Here is an 18,040-nt window from a genome sequence, read left to right as displayed (position 1 = left end):
GCTGTGATATTCTATGGTTCTGTTAGATTCCATCTCCTCCTTGATTATTTGAAGGCAACTTGTCAACTTCACGAGTGTGAAGGTAGGAGGTGTATATTTTAATTGAAGCAGTGGTACTCGTAGAAAGAAATCCTGGTCACTTGAATTTGGGAACAAAGTCTTGACTTACTCAAACTGAACAAAGTATTAGAGGTTTAAGAGGGCATTGATCCATCAGGTGATGGATTAGTGACAAGCAGCCACCCGGTCAGAGGCAGATTGGAGAGCTACTCCTTTGTAGGTCATTAATGTAAAACCAACACCTCCTCTGGCACAACCTACATCAGGACATCGGATGACAAGTGTTTGCCAGCACCAAGAAATCTGCAATTGAAGCTACAAGAGATTTAATTAACTTAAATTGCAGCATGTGCAATGCAGAGAGATACTGTGGATATAGGGGTTTAAGACTCATCAGCTGGGAAGTTTAAATTCAGTTAATTAAATAATTTGGAATATAATTACCATATTATTATCAGAGCACTTTTAGTGTCACTTAAGGATAGAGATCTGCTGTGGTTGTACAATCTGACCTACACATTAGCTGACATACATCATTAGCTTTAACTGCCCACTGCCAGCTGGGTATCTAGTTCAGAACCCATTGGGCATTAAAAAGCAATGCTGCCAGCAATGCCTGAACTCAAAGATGAATTTCAAAAACGCAAGGATAACTTCAACTGCAGTACAAAAAGTAAACACTTTGTTCCTGGAAAAGTAAAACGCTGGAGTTACTCAGCAAGTCAAGCAGCAGGGTGGTTGTTGTTTCAGACCAATGTCTTTTTACCAAAGTTGGACCAGAACCGAAAAAAGCTACCTGTAAAAGTTCCTGCCCTGCTCATTTTTCAGAGGCGCCAGTGCTCTGGGGAGCAATCAGTGAGTACCAGATGGAGCCTCTGGGAGGGAATGTCATATTGAACTGTGATGCCCGTGGTGATCCAGTGCCATCAATAAACTGGAATAAAAATGGAAGCCCATTGGCCGTGAGCAATCGTATTTGGCAGATGGACAATGGTTCCCTGGCAATCTACAGGACCGTGGTGAGTCATGTTTCAGTGGCCAAGCTCTCTCCTCGTTGTCCTCTTTAATTCTTCTCTCTCTTCTTTCTTCCTCTAATTTCTTCTGAAGTAACTCAATTTCTCCGTGTTCTCCTGCTCTTATCACTGGGCCCCCTTACCTCACTTCCTGAGGCTGCAGACAGCTCACTTCCTCCTACTCTTCCATCCCAAAGAGCCAAAGCTGCACCTGGAAATTTCAACCCAGTCACCTGATGGTGAATAGACCATAGACTGACTTCCACTGAAGGAAACACACTGTTGGAAAGGTACACAATGTCCACTGCTCTCTACAGTTGTGATTTAGATTTGGCCGAGGAGCGAACATGTTGAATCATTCCTGTCTGACAGACAGATACATCCCAAACAACCTGCTCTAAATAATCTTTCTAATCCAAAAGTGAGGCCAGTGGAGAAGTCTTATTCACAAGTGATGCATTTTGAAGGGTTCAACTTGAAAACAGTACATGGTTAATGGGAGCATTCTTAACAGTGTGGAAGAACAGAGGGATCTTAGGGTCGAAATCCATAGATCTCTCAAGCTTGCTGCGCAGATTCATAGGGTAGCTAGGAAGGCTTATGGTATGCTGGTCTTCATTAGTCAGGGGATTGAGTTCAAGAGTTAAGAGGTAATATTGCAGCACTATAAAACTCTGGTTAGACTACACTTGGAAAATTGTGTTCTGTTATGGTCGCCTCATTACAGGAAGGATGTGGTATAGAGCTTTGGAGAGAGTGCAGAGGAGATTTACTAGGATGTTGCCTGGATTGTAGAACATGTCTTATGAGGCAAGATTAAAAGATCTAGGGCTTTTATTTTCAAATTAAATTTTTTTAAATTGAATTTGATTTTTTAATGTTTTAAAATTTAGACATACAGCACAAATAAAAGGCACTTCCAGCCAACGAGCCCATGCCAATTAACCTACGATGTCCATACGGTTTTGAAAGTTGGGAGGAAACCTTTGGAGGGAAGAAGGATGATAGGTGTATTAGAGGTCTCCAAGATTACGAGAGGTATATGTAGGGTGGACAGCCAGCACCTTTTTCTTGTTCACCATTAGCAAACACCAGAGGATGTCTGTATAAAGTGAGGGATGGAAAGTTTAGGGGAGAGGATGGGTATATTTTTTAAACAGAGTAGTTGATGCTCGGTGATTAGTAAGGGATGGCTTTAGGTGGGATGTGAATGGAAAGAGAAAGGTTGAGAACCACTGGCCTAAATGTTTTATGTTCGATATACTCCTCTGCTTTGTTGAGCACGCTCTGTGAAAGCTCAGGCTGCATAAATGAGGAGCAGAAGCAGAAGCATTGGGATGCCCACCATGGGCACACAGTTCACATCTGGTCATGGACACCCAAAGAGGCACCCACTCCCACCCCTTTAAAGGGGCAAGGTTCATTGCCACTCTGCCGGTGCTCCCTACTTCACCACCCAACAACCAGGCAAACTGTGTGGACTGGTGGATGACCTTATTTTCCTTCACTGAACCGTCTCATGTCTTTCTGACAGAATGAAGATGCAGGAGATTACAAATGTGTCGCCAAGAATGAAGTTGGGATTGTTGAGCGGAAAGTCACCCTGATGCTGCAGAGTAAGTGCACTGGGTGGGCACCTACTCACCATCTTAAAGGGGCACTGATGCTCTTGTATTGCACTGGGGATAGGTGGATTTGTGTGACCTGACCATGCCAGGGTAAATCCTATCAGCTCATCTCTTCTCCTCACACAATAAGAGACAAGGCCACCTCTCAGATACTGGCCATCTCATGGGATCTTACTCCTAGGTATTGGAATCACAAGAGCAAGAACAGATGAAAATGGGAGCAGGGGTAGGCCATTCAGCCCTTGGAGCCTGCCCCACCATCAAATGTGATCGTAGCTGATCTCAAAATTCAAAAGTTCAAAATTATTGCCAGAATATATACTTGACATTGTCAAAAGCCCAGAGGATCCCAAAACCCAGCAGCAAAAGACAAATAGTTACTTAAAAGTTGCTTTTAATTTTCTTTAAACATGAAAAAAGGATCATAGTTTAATTTATCACTCTTAACTAACCTAACTTAACCCCTTGTAATTCAAAGCGTATGTATATGTAATGTGTGAGTAAGTTTAGAAAAGTTCTTTAATTCACAGTCCAATCTCATTTCCCATTCCTCCAAGTTTACTGGTTGCAGGCAATTCTTCTAATATGCTCAGAATTTAACATTTATGAAGTTCACCAGGCTTTGGTGCTTGAAAGGTAAATGGTTACTGCTCAGGAAGGTTCTTGTGGGTTTTCAGAGAGAGATTTGTTGTTCGCTGGACACAAATTAATTCTTTCTAATCAGCCACGTCAGTGTCTTGCTGAAGAAACTTGCCCCATCAGGGTTATCCAGATGATAACCTCTTTCTTTCAGGTCATCACAGAGTTCCTTGTTGTTTCTCTTTTTCAAATTTTATTTAAAAGATTTTTTTTAAAAACAAAATACAATCAAATAACAGCAAGAAATTTTTAGATACATAAAGAAAAACCCTCCACACCATCCCAGCCCTTCAGCCAACTCCCTTAAGGGGAGCTAAATACAAAATCAAAACAGAATATATAGAATATTTCAAAGTCTTTTCAAATTCATATATTTCAAATAAGAAGACCACATATTAACAAAGAAGGAATAATTAACATCCAAGTTACATGAAATTTTTTCCAACGGAATACAAGCTCTTAATTCATTATGCCAATGTACTATATTAATCTCCACATTATCTTTCCAAGTACTAGCTACGCATTTTTGTGCTACAGATAATGCTAAATGTACAAATGCAATTTGAAATTTATCCAATCCCAATCCCTTCAAAGAAACCATATAGCCCAACAAAAAAATCGATGGGTCTAATTTTTCCAAGACCATTCTAATTCCTTCCCAAAATGGTTGTACTTTAACATAAGACCAAACAGCATGTAAAAAAAATTCCAGTACACAATCCACATCAAAAACAAATCTGAATTGCTAAACCCATAGTTTTTCAATTTCTCTGGAGTCAAATATAACTGATGTAAAAAGAATTATAATTAACCATTCCATATCTTACATTCGTCAATTTAGTTACACTGACATGACACATAACCTCCCAATTGTCTTCAGGAAGAATATAAGTTAAATCACTTTCCCAATTAGTCCTAGATTTCTCCCATTCCGGTTTATCCATACTATCTTGTAACATTTTATACATATCCAAAATATTACCTTTCTTTGGCATAGAGAAAATCAAAGACTCAAATTTTGTCAACATAAGTAAATTCTTCTCTTTACCATAATTATCTTGTATCAAAGCTCTGAGTTGAGAGTACACAAATAAAGAATTTACAGATATATCAAATTTCTCCCTCAATTGATTAAAGGAAAGAAACTGTCCTTCTTCAAAACAATCCTGAACTATCTTTATACCCTTAAAATTCCATCTCTTTAAATTATTATTAAACATTGAAAAAGAATTAAGTTGATTATGGTATAACGGAGTTTGAATTGATAGTTTACCCTTTGACCCTAAAACCATATTTCTTTTACCCCATATCTTTAACAAGTGCTTTAATACCGGCATATTACATTCCCACAATAAATTCATATTCCATTTAAGTATAAACTGATGTACCTCAACTTCAGAAATACAAGCCATTTCCTCCGCCCCACTCAGAGGTTGATCCATATCCATCAATCTACTAACAAATTTCAATTGAGCTGCTTCATAATAATTTTGAAAATGAGGTAATTGAAGACCACCCAATGCATATTTCCATGTAAGTTTATGTAAAGCTACTCGTGCTAATTTCCCCTTCCATAAAAATTCCTGTACCACTCTATTCAAATCCTGAAAGAAACTCTTTGAAAGTATGCAAGGTATCGACTGAAACAAATATTAGATTCGAGGAAACGTATTAATTTTAATACAATTTACTCGACCAATTAACATTAACGGAAGACCTTTCCTTTTAATCAGATCCATTTTAATCCTTTTAAATAAAGGAACATAATTTAATTTATATAAAGATTGGTAATCTACATTTATTATTACTCCCAAATATTTAATTCTATCTGACCATTTCAATTTTATAATATTTTTATATTCTGAATAGTCTTCTTCTCCAACTGGTAATATTTCACTCTTATCCCAATTTACCTTATATCCAGATAACTCCACAAATTTCAGCAAGCAATCTTGCAAATATTTCAAAGACTGCTCCGGTTCTGTCAAATAGACCAACACATCATCTTCAAATAAATTAATCTTATATTCATCATTTGCAATTCTCATCCCTTTAATCTTATCATTCTGTCATATTGTCTGAGCTAACAGTTCAATAGCCAATGCAAACAAGGCAGGTGATAATGGACAACCTTGCCGAGTCGACCGTGTTAATTTAAATAGTAAAGAAGTTTGACCATTTGTCACCACCTTAGCAATTGGGTCTTTAGATAAAGCTTTAACCCAACCAATAAGGACCAAAATTAAACTTCTCTAACACCTTAAATAAAAAATTCCATTCAACCCTATCAACCCTATCAAAAGCTTTTTCCTCATCTAGTGGGGTTGGGTTGCTGTTTAGATGCATTGACCAATGCGATCAATCTAAGAATGTTATCAGATGCATTTCTATTCTTAATAAAACTTGTTTGATCTACATGTATCAATTGAGGTAAATATTTAGGAAGTATATTTGCTAATACTTTCACCATAATTTTATAATCTACATTTGGTAAAGAAATAGTCCTATACGAAGATACTTTCAATGAATCCCTATCTTTCTTTAAAATCACAGTAATTATAGCACTCAAACAAGATTCTGGTAACACCTGATCCTCAGTTATTTGCTGTAGAACATCTCCAAATACCAAGGATAAATCTTCATAAAATACTTGATAAAATTCAACTGAAAATCCATCATCCCCCAGTGACTTTCCATTCAGCATCTCTTGTATAGCTTCTTTAAACTCAAAATCTGTAAATAGAGCTTCTAATTCCCTAACCTCCTCCTCGCCTAAAACAGGTAAATTTAATTTAGATAAATAAGAATCAATAAAACCATCTTCCTGCTTTCCCTCAGAAGTATATAATTGTTGATAAAATGAATAATACTGGTCATTAATTTCCTGAGGTTTATAGGTAACTATTGAATTCTTTTCAACAGCATTAATAATTTGTGATGTCTTCTGTTTTTAATTGCCACGCTAACACTTTATGAGCCCTCTCACCTAATTCATAATAACGTTGCTTAGATCGATTGATTTATCACTCAGACTGATAGGTTTGTAGTGTATTATAACATAGTTTCAGCTTCGCTAAAGCTGCCTTTTTATCTTTCTGAAATTCCTTCCAACTCAGTAATTTGTTTCTCTAATGTTAAGCTTTCTGCGACATATTGTTTTTTAACTTTCATAGTATAACTAATAATTTGCCCATGCAAATATGCTTGCAAAGCTTCCCACAATACAAAATTACATATTAATATTCTCAGCCAAGAACAAAGTAATCTGTTCCTTAAGAAAAGTAATAAACTCTGGTTTCCTCAGTAACATTGTGTTAAACCTCCATCTATAAGACAATTGTATCACTTCAGGACTTACACAGGAGAAAAACAACATAGAGTGATCCGATATAACCCGACTTTTACATTCAGCCTGTAATACACTACCTTGCAAATGTGCCGATACCAAAAAAATCTATTCTAGAAAATGAATCATATCTAGATGAATGAAAAGATAAATCTTTCTCTGTAGGATTTACTCTCCTCCAAATATCAACCAGATTCAAATCTTTCAACAGAGCTCCTATTTGTATTGCTATCTTTGATTTCCTTATACTTTTCAGAGACCTATCCAACAAAATATCTAAAACAGTTAAAATCTCCCCCAACCAAAATATTTTCCTTGGCCTGGTTTAACAAGTAAAAAGCCTCCGACATAAACCTTTCATTATCCACGTTAGGTGCGTAAATATTTAACAAAGTCCATGATTCAGCAAAAAATTTACAATTCAACCTCAAAAACCTCCCTGCATTACCTTCAAAGGATTCCAATTCAAACGGTAATTTCTTATGAATTAAAATCACTACACCTCTCACCTTGGAATTAAAAGAAAAAAAAAATACATGACCATCCCAATCTCTCTTCAATTTCATATGTTTTTTTTTCAGTCAAATGTTTCTCTTGCAAAAAAGCAATATCGACTTTCATTTTTCTTATATAAGCCAATACCCGTTTACGCTTAATAGGATTATTCAATCCCTGGACATTAAAAGTTGCAAAGTTCAAATTAGACATTTCAGTAAAAACTCTACTATAAAATATTACTCCCCTTTCTAATTCCCTAAATATTCTAAACCCTCCCCTCGATATAAAAATACCACAAAACCAACAAAAATATATATAAACTTCCCCTCAGTAAACTACTAAGAAGTAGTAACTCCCTAAAAATCTGGGTGTGTGTGATAGTACAGATCTATCACCAATGTTCTTTCTTCGGCTTGGCTTCGCGGACGAAGATTTATGGAGGGGGTAAAAAGTCCACGTCAGCTGCAGGCTCGTTTGTGGCTGACAAGTCCGATGCGGGACAGGCAGACATGGTTGCAGCGGTTGCAGGGGAAAATTGGTTGGTTGGGGTTGGGTGTTGGGTTTTTCCTCCTTTGTCTTTTGTCACCAATGTACATAGTGTATATAGTTACTGTATCTAGACTGTGCTTACAGCGATTGGCTGAGAGCTAAGCCACGCCTATTGATTGTCTGGGCCTTAAAGGGTTGTGTCCCGAGCCAGGTCGGATCATTCCGGACTGGTCGGCCACCTGTGAAGCGCTCCTGTCTTTTGCTAATAAAAGCCTTGGTTTGGATCAACAAGTCTTTGATTCTTTCGACGCGCTCTACAATGTGGTAGAACCCACTAGTGGCAGACGACTATCAGGTCTCAGTGTCATCCACATTACTTTCACAAAGTAATTATTCAAACATATTCAACCCAGTGATTCCAATCCCAATGATTGTTCCGGGTCTTCAATATCAAGAAGACTTTGCATCAATTCAACTTTCTTTCCATTCTTTCTGTGTTTCCCATTCTTTCCATTCCCATTTCCATTTACCCTCCTTTTAGGCGACAATAGTGGCGACCAACCATTTCCTCACAAATCTGGCAACGAATTAGCAAAAATTAATGCATCATGATCATTTTCAAAAAATTGAGACTGAAAATTTCCATAAAATACTTTAAGTACAGCCAGGTAATGATAGGCAAACTTGTAACCCTTTCTTCACAATACTTCTTCAGCTGAATTAAATTCTCGGCGCCTTCTAATAATTTCTTGACTCAAATCTGCATAGAAAAACACTTTGCTATTTTGAACCTTCTGTAATATCATTTCTCTGTCTTGATATTTCAAACAATAAATCAAAACTGCCCTTGGTGGTTGACCTGGAAACGGTTTTTTTCCTCAATGCTCTATGCGCTCGATCCAACTCTAGACCATCTGGAAAAAATTCCTTGCCCAGTACCTCAGGAATCTATTACTTAAAAAATTTTACCGGACCGGAACCTTCCATATCTTCTGGAAGACCTACTATTTTTACATTATTTCTTTGACCCTGATTCTCTAATGAATCAATCTTCTTCAATAATTCCTTCTTCTGAATCCCTCAGTCCACGAAAGAGTCCTCCACTTTTTCTATTTTTTCTCTATTACGCTCTACTTGATTCTCAGATTCAAAAAAAGCTGCTTCAATTTTTTTTTAATTATCCTGTACAGTATCTACTGTTTTTATACATCTACTAACATCACTTTTAACTACAGTCATATCTTTCTTCATAGAAGTCATCTCTTCACACATATTATTCATTTTAGTTTTCACTTCCATAAATCCTTGGTTTATCTGAATAGACATCTGCATTGACATGTTTTCCATTTGGTGAGCAATCCCTTCCAATATTGTAAACACAGAATCCAGTCCAGGTTCCATCACTTCCCCTTGAGGCCTACCTTCTCTGGTCTCAGTCCCCATTTCTTCCTGTGTTAATTCCAGTAACGTTGAGCTCTCTTCCTCCCCTAACGCAGTGGCTCCTCTTCCAGTGCAGCTGCAGGTCTGGACACCCATTGACTGCGCACCGACCTCGTCAGCCCACCATCTTTCGGGCTCTCCACAGCCCACACCTTTTCCAATAACTCACGCACCCACGACGCTATAATGCGCGCCCCCGGACCACCAGGCAATATTGTGGGCTCACGAGTCTGTCCTCGCTCAGCTGATCTGCCTGCATGCCCGGGTTCACAGGCGCGCAAATCAGGGCCGGCCGAGCTCGTCACTGAACCGGCGCCATCTTGTGAATACGCGATCGGCGCCGGTGTAATATTTAGCCAAGCAGGAGTCCTCTGAGGCTTGGGAGCTCCAATCAACGACTCCGTGGCTTCAACTTGGTAGGTAGGCCTCAATTCTTCAACACTTTTATAAGGTAGTTTCTTTTGCAATTGAGCTTTTGATTTCTTCACGTTTGCAGCCATTTCAATCCTCCACTATTCCAAAGTCTGTAAATACTATTTTTAACCACTTTTACAAGTTTTTAAATTGGGTATTTATAAGTCTAACTGGGGGAAAGTGGAACTACACGTCTTCCCTCAACGCCATCTTGCCACACCCCCCCCCCTTGTTGTTTCTCTTATTTCAAGTGAAATATTAAGCAGCCAGTCCTCTCCTCTTGTATGGACCACAAGGACTTTGACCAGGCTGAACTAAGAACTCACAACCCTTCTTCAAAATGGGGTTTTTCCACAAGCTTGCCAGCTTGTCCTGTTCCAGTCCCAGCTGCTGCTGCTGAACTCGAAAACTGAATTCTCTCTCTCACTCAGAGATAAGCCTGTTTGACTGTCTCTGCTTGAAAAACCACATGACCCTCTTAGAACAGCCAACTGCACTCAGACAGCCATGACTCTGAACCTAATCCTCTGAGTTGTTTCATGTATTGCTTTTCTAAACAACAATATATTAGTGAAGTCTCTATAGGTACTCCCCCAAACATTTGCAAAGGCACTCGGAGCTGGACTGTCTGACTTGAGCAGAGCTCCAGTATTATTTAATGAGATCTGTTTTGAAATGTTTGTAGGTGACCCTCACTAAAAAATCTGCCCCAATTTATCTCCTTTAAAACATATCTATATCCAATATAAAATACAACACAATCTGTCACAACATCACATACAACACAGATTCTTTTTCTCTACAAGTAACTGTAAACTGCACTAAAAGAACTGTAAGCAAGCTGATTGAGCACATGCAGATATAGGTGTAAATCTTCATTAATAAATAATGAGCAAAATATATGTCTAAAATAAATGAGTCTCTGAATCAGTCTGTTGTTCAAGAGTCTGATGGTTGAGGGTCAGCAACCATACCTGAACCAATTCATATAAGTCCCGTGCCACCTGTCCCTCCATCCTGAGGTCAACAGCTGGAACAGAGCATATCCTGGGAGGTGCTGATCCTTGATAATTGCTGCTGCTCTCCAATGGCAATAATTCATGTCGATATTCTTAATGACGGGAAGAGTTTTGCCTGTGATATACTGGGCTATGTCCACTACCTTTTCCAGGGCTTTATGCTCAGAGGCATTGGTGTCCCCATGTCAGGCTGTGATACAGCTGGTTAGCAAACTTTTCACTGCACATCTGTGGAGGTTTGCCAACATACCGAATCTCTGCAGACCAATGCCAGCCTCAACTCCTCTATGCTATATTTTAAATATTTATCCATCTCCACCTCAATATATCTAACAATTTGGCATCCATGCCCTTTTGGGAACAGGGGGTGGAGGGGGGGAAGTGAATTCCAGAGATTCACTACCATTTGAGGGAAGAGATGTTGCATACCTTAATTTTGAATGATCAGACCCTTATTTTGTAACTGTGTCCCCCATTCGAGACTCCCCCATGAGTCAAAATATCTCAATATTTGCCCAAACAAAGCCCCCTTAGGATCATGTGTATCTAAATATGGTTAACCCTCAATTCTTCCAAAGATCAAAGTATGCAGACCTAGATTGATAAATATCAGGACTCTAACACCAGTAGTTATGCAAACTTGCCTTGGCCACTTGGAAGCTAAGCTGGGAAGAGTCTTTAGGGCATCCTCTCAAAATCGAGCGGCATGGTTGGCATAGCAGTTACCACAATGCCATTATCGCACCAGCAATTGGGACTGGGGTTCAAATCCGGCGCTGTCTGTAAGGAGTTGATACTTTATCCCCATTCCTGCATGGGTTTCCTCCGGGGGCTCCGGTCTCCTCCCACCATTCGAAACGTAGGTTAATTGGGTGTAAATTGGGCTTGTGAACGGAAATGGCCTGTCTAAAAGAAAATTGTGTGCTTCAATGAGAGATGATAAAATTAATGCAAAATTAAGGAGCTGGGGACTGGGAGGAGCTCATGCACAGGAATAAGGTGCATACTGCAGTTCTATAGAAAGAAATACTTCTTCAAGCACCGTGGTTTCCCAAAGGAAGATTCTCTCTATTGCTCTGGGGACAATCTGGGATGAACAATAAGTGTTGGCATTGTCATTAATGTCCACATCTAGTGGTCAAATAAGCCAAACATGTTTTCCTTTGCATTCCACCTTTGAGGGAGGTGGAGTAGAAGATAGTTCTGCCTACTATAACCTCAGTTTGATTGAATTTGTTGAACCGATTGTTTTCCCTTCTCCAGGTGCACCTGTATTCACTTTGAAACCCTTGGACACACTTGCGGGGGTTGGGGACAGAGTCCTGCTGCACTGCCAGGCTACAGGCGAGCCACGTCCTGTGGTGGAGTGGACTCACAATGGGCAGCCGATCAGGGAGAATACACGTCTGGTACTGCTCCCAAACTCCACACTGCAGATCGTCTCCACTGAGAAGGAAGATGCAGGGGAATACGAATGTATAGCACGGAATCTCATGGGATATGCCTTTGTAAGAATAGCTCTAACTGTGCAAGGTAGGAAGGACACAGTGGATCCCATAATGACTGGTTTTATCTGAAAGCATTATTAAAGAATGTACAATAACCTAGAAAATGGCCAGGTTCAATACCTGACCCTTACGCGCACTTATTTTATAAAAAGCTAAATATCTAGTCAGGACTAAAGGATAGGTACAGGAAAGGAGATGATTGTGTGCTCGTGGGATATGATGACTCTTGAGCTGTTGAGGAGAACCATATTAGACAAATACTCCATGCCTTGGACAATCCAAAGAAGAGCATGTGTAACATCATAACTCACTCAGTACTGAACCAGTTTAGATTATGTGCTAAAGTTTTAGATTGAAGCTTCATAATTCACTGTCAAATGGCATCATTCGGGAGATGCAGACACAGCTGTGTTGAAAGCCAAAGAGTTTTGAACACCAATGTTTATACTTCCAATTGGCCTCAAAGATCGGGAATAGTTCCTTATCAATTCCTTAAATGCCATCAGAAAATATCTGAATGACGTGTCAGAAATATTATTGCAGTAATAAGAGTGAACAGTACATCTTGCAAGGACATTAGGAGCCCGTTAAGAGTCCTCTTGAGGAGGCCGGCACTCTTGAATACATTCCCAACCACACTAGGTTACAATGGATATGTGCTGACCAATTTGTTTAATTATGTTAGGATAGCCTTGGGAAGTATGGTGCAAATTCTTTACAGGTGATCTTGGTGAATAGGAACTAGAAATCAGGCCTTGGTGTAGCATTCTGCTGCTTGATAAGGGATTGAGGATGGTGCCACAAACTTTTGTTTAATTCACTGAGATATCTTCAGGAGTATAAAAAGTGTAGAGCAGAACATAAAAAAGAAATTAAGAGACAAAGAGCAGGCAGGGAATGTCACTGGTGGAAAAGATTAAAGAAAATTCCATATGTTTTTAGATGTATATTGAGGGCAAGAGACTTAATCAGAAATGACAATCTGCATGTGGAGCAAAAGGTTGTAGGTACTTCTCATTTTATTCACTAAGGAGAAGGGTTTTGTAGTTGGAGAACCCAGAGAGGGGTTACAAGTAAAAAATAGGAACAGATGTTTTAATGAGCTTAAACATGGTCAAATCCACAGATTTGGCTGATATATATCCCAGCACAATTTTAGAGACAAGGGTTTTAGTTCAAGGGGTCATAACAGATATTTAAATCTTGAATGGACTACAATAACTGTCACACTGCATGGTCCCCACTCCAGCCACTCAAAGAACCCTCCATGCACTGGAGAAAGTCAAAGCAGCTGCTTAGAGCAAGAGGAGGATCCATCAGTGGGAAAAGAGTACAAAGCATGGAGTTTTATAGCACAGAAACAGGCTCTTCAGCTCAACTGTTCTCTGACAACCAACACACAGCATCAGCGAACCCTTTCGATGGATTATACAGACCAATCCTGGGTCTAAAGTGAATATAACGTCTCGAGAAAGCTCAATCTGTCAGACTTAACACCAGTGCTTAGGCCCCACACATTTTTTGTTTGCACGAGAGTCCCTCATGGGATCTTGTCAAAAGCCTTAGCCTACAGCCAATCAGTAATGAAATGGCGAATGGCAGAGGTGGTCCCAGCTTGTGCAGAACAATAGCAGTTGATGCTGTTGACTAACCATGATGTGAGTTCTAATCTCTGCCTGATTGCTGCTGGGGAGGACACCAGGGACAAATCCTCTGGACAGGGTGGTGTCTCACTTCACCTTCATGGCTCCACAGATGATCGATCATTGTAGGTGCCCAGGAGTAGGTCCAGTATGATGCATCATCAATTATTGTACAGAAACCAATAGGCTTTTATTCACTTAAGAACACAAGTACATCCATACTGTTCAGTTGACCTGCACTGAGCTGCAGGGGGCTGTGGAACAGTCACCTTTACACAGGAGTCTGTGGGGAGGGGCCACAGGTACAACCAGCCAATAGGTGTGCCTGACTAGACAATTATACATAGCAATGGTTTACCACACAGTATGCTCTCTCCATGGAGTTTCTACAGCTACTTTCATGACCTGGGAATGGCTGTGACAGATAATGATGCACTCTTTGAGTGGGAAACTTGGCAGCCAGATTCTGTAAAGCAAGATCCCAATTCAGCAATCAATAAAGTTGTGAAAAATCGCCCAGAGTGGGGGGGAGATTGGCGGAATGGGAGGGGTCGTGTATTAACCTGGAGGTTCTGATGACATGGATTTGTTTGTGTTGGCAGTGAATGGGAACTGGGCTTCCTGGAGCCCTTGGAAACCATGCAGCCGGACCTGCGGGGGTGGGCAGAGCAAGCGTCACCGATCGTGCAGCAACCCCCGCCCAGCCAATGGGGGCAAGGTTTGCCTAGGACCTGATATACAGATGCAGCGATGTGGCACAGACAGGTGCCCTGGTGAGCATAAACTGACAGGCAGCACAGCAGGACAAGGTGGGGGGAGGTTCAGAGCAGGAGAATGGAGGGGAGGGATAGTGGAGTTTGGGAAGAGCTGGGAACGGTAGGCCGCAGGAATGGCAGGGTTGGGTGGGACTGTGGTGGGTAGGGGAGGAATGATGTGGCTGAAGGGACTGTGGGAACAGTGGTGGGAGCAATGGTGAAGTTGGAATAGAGAAATAGTTGGAAGAAGAGGAATAATAGAGTAGGTTAGATTTGACCTTCAGCTGCGTTTTCCAGTGGGTTGACTCTTGGGCTGGCAGGATAACACTGACCCATGGGTTAAGTCCCTTTCTCCAATCCTGGGCTTTCAGACCAGACCAAATATATGAGACCAGTATAAAAATTATGAGGACTATTGACAGAGAGAGCACAGAGGTTAGGTGAGATACAAACCTGAGGACATGGGTTAATGGTGAAAGGGGAAAAGTTTAGGGGGAACATGAGGGGAAACTTCTTCATACTACGAGTGGAGGAAGTGCGACACGAGCTGCCAGTTGAAGTGGTGAATGCGAGCTTAATTTTCACATTTAAGAAAAATTTGAACAAAGTCGTGGATAGGATGGGAATGGAGGGTTAGGAACTGGGTATAGGCCAGTGGGACTAGGAGAAAAAAGGTTTGGCACAGATTAGAAGGGCCAAAGGGCCTGTTTCTGTGCTTATGTTCTATGGTTGTAAATATTTTGAGTCATACCATTCAAAACAGCACCTAAGGACAGGAGGCAAGTTGTGAATGGTGTTCTGCCGGAAGTTGGATGAGGGATGTGTGTGCATGCGCATGCTCGTCCCTCCATTCATCCATCCCCTGAGCAGGGGGATTCCAATCACTGCAACCCCAACCAAACAAGCTCCATTCAATGGGAAAACTTGTCCCGCTGTGGCTGGAAAGAGAATTTAAAGATGGTATTCCAGCAAAGGAAAAAGCTGATAATGTTGCCAAAAGTGGCAGTAAACTTTAGGATAGTGAAAATTTTGCATTTTACCACAGGATGATCAAGAAATTAATAAAGAAAGGAGTAGAAGAATATAGGAGTAATGTGATCACAAATAAAAGAAATAGACTACAGAAGCTATTAAAAACAAATGGTTAGCAAGAGTTACTCAGAATGTCTAACAAGTTAAGGTAGAAATAAATTATGAAGGATAAGGAAATGATTGAGAAATGTTAGTGTAAGATGATTAAAAAAATACTCTTAGCAAAAATGAAATAAAACAGATCCAGTGGGAATGAGGAGCTGAAAGAAGTTACTATGAATTTAACATTTAAATCGTTGGAGAAATTCATGGGACTGAGGAAGCGATGTGTCCCCATTACCTAATAACTTGGAAGGGTGGCTGTCATCTTTCAGAATTCCATACATTCTTCAGCTGTTCCCACAGACTGGAAAGTTGGAAATGTGTCCCTGCTATTTAGAAGAAGATACTTGTTAGCTTGGCATCAGTAGCAGGAGAATGAAAAAAATTGATCATTAAGAAATTGAGAGCCAGCATTTGCAAAGTAATGACAGAATAGGACAGATAATAGGGAAATTAAGGGGTCACAACAGGAAGGTGGTGTGAGGTTAATAAAAGATGACTTCTTGAACAGTAAAAGACAGTCGAGGAACTGAATGGTTTCTCATGTTCATGTTCACACTCACCACTCGGTCAGTGCCACTATGAGTTATACAAAGATGAGAAATGCAACCCCGATTCAAACACATTGGCATTCCTCTTCATATTTCTAAACCTTCATTCTACAGAGAGATTGTACATCAGACCCTTCCTCTCCCTGGTAACACTGTATTAATTAGATTCTAAGCCAATTAAGCTAGTTTTTTGCAAGATTCCGAGTTGATCATCTCTTCCCCATGATGGTAAAACTATGGTAATAGTATTGTACATAATAAATTTCACATTACAATAAAATAACAACATTAAGTTTCAGAGAATAATTATAATGCCGTCTTTTGACATCTGTTTTCTAACACACTATCCAGTGAAAGTTTCCTCTTTCTAACAGTTACTCCTCTATGTTACTTCTTCCTGACATCTTCACTACCATGCTTTATTGTTCCCTGACACACCAGTTTCACTTAGCCCTCTTATTCACTGAGACACCAGTTCCAGCAATTCTTCCTCCTCTATCACACACTTGTTCTTGTGGATCAGTTGACACAGTTGCTTCGGTTAGCGTTTCAGTTTCTCTGATACCCTCATTGCAGCCAGCATCAGTACTGTCTACCATACTGTTCCAATCTTGATTCTCTCAAGCTGCAGACACGTGCACTGTCTTTTACTAAATAGCTCCAACATAAAGCTAAACTACAGGTGTCTTAATTTTTTCTTTGGCTTGGCTTCGCAGACGAAGATTTATGGAGGGGTAATGTCCACGTCAGCTGCAGGCTCGTTTGTGGCTGACAAGTCCGATGCGGGACAGGCAGACACGGTTGCAGGGTTGCAAGGGAATATTGGTGGGTTGGGTGTTGGGTTTTTCCTCCTTCGTCTTTTGTCAGTGAGGTGGGTTCTGCGGTCTTCTTTAAAGGAGGTTGCTGCCCGCCGAACTGTGAGGCGCCAAGATGCACGGTTTGAGGCGATATCAGCCCACTGGCAGTGGTCAATGTGGCAGGCACCAAGAGATTTCTTTAGGCAGTCCTTGTACCTCTTCTTTGGTGCACCTCTGTCACGGTGGCCAGTGGAGAGCTCGCCATATAACATGATTTTGAGAAGGCGATGGTCCTCCATTCTGGAGACGTGACCCACCCAGCGCAGTTGGATCTTCAGCAGCGTGGATTCGATGCTGTCGGCCTCTGCCATCTCGAGTACTTCGACGTTAGGGATGAAGTCGCTCCAATGAATGTTGAGGATGGAGCAGAGACAACGCTGGTGGAAGCGTTCTAGGAGCCGTAGGTGATGCCGGTAGAGGACCCATGATTCGGAGCCGAACAGGAGTGTGGGTATGACAACGGCTCTGTATACGCTAATCTTTGTGAGGTTTTTCAGTTGGTTGTTTTTCCAGACTCTTTTGTGTAGTCTTCCAAAGGCGCTATTTGCCTTGGCGAGTCTGTTGTCTATCTCATTGTCGATCCTTGCATCCGATGAAATGCTGCAGCCGAGATAGGTAAACTGGTTGACCGTTTTGAGTTTTGTGTGCCCGATGGAGATGTGGGGGTGCTGGTAGCCATGGTGGGGAGCTGGCTGATGGAGGACCTCAGTTTTCTTCAGGCTGACTTCCAGGCCAAACATTTTGGCAGTTTCTGCAAAACAGGACGTCAAGCGCTGAAGAGCTGGCTCTGAATGTCTTAATACAATGAGAGAAAGCAACGGACATTTATAATATTAACAGCAGCAAATTACAACCCAGTATTTTTTGAACAGGCGATTAATCCTCTCACATTATTGCTTCTGGTAGTTTAATGGCTGTGACAATGATTTGTCATTTAGAACCTGAACAAAATATTTTGTAAACAGAATTTCAAATCCCATCATGCCAGCCATACATTCAATGAAGCTGGTGACCAGGAAGGGCAGGGGAACTGTGATGTATTGGAT

At 40.7% G+C, this 18,040-nt stretch overlaps 1 protein-coding gene across 1 annotated transcript in view; it reads left to right on the top strand.

The window, feature by feature from the left end:
• LOC138753503 (hemicentin-1-like) overlaps positions 1–18,040 on the top strand; it is a 349,996-nt gene that overhangs the window by 289,986 nt on the left and 41,970 nt on the right. Inside the window, exons 85-88 of the mRNA XM_069916635.1 lie at positions 889–1,079; positions 2,608–2,689; positions 11,810–12,079; positions 14,300–14,470. Of these exons, the coding sequence (XP_069772736.1) occupies positions 889–1,079; positions 2,608–2,689; positions 11,810–12,079; positions 14,300–14,470 (714 nt within the window). The remainder of the gene's footprint in view (positions 1–888; positions 1,080–2,607; positions 2,690–11,809; positions 12,080–14,299; positions 14,471–18,040) is intronic.

The sequence above is a fragment of the Narcine bancroftii genome, chromosome 1 (assembly GCF_036971445.1).
Source record: "Narcine bancroftii isolate sNarBan1 chromosome 1, sNarBan1.hap1, whole genome shotgun sequence".
NCBI lineage: Eukaryota > Metazoa > Chordata > Chondrichthyes > Torpediniformes > Narcinidae > Narcine > Narcine bancroftii.
This window is presented reverse-complemented; position numbering and strand designations above follow the sequence as displayed.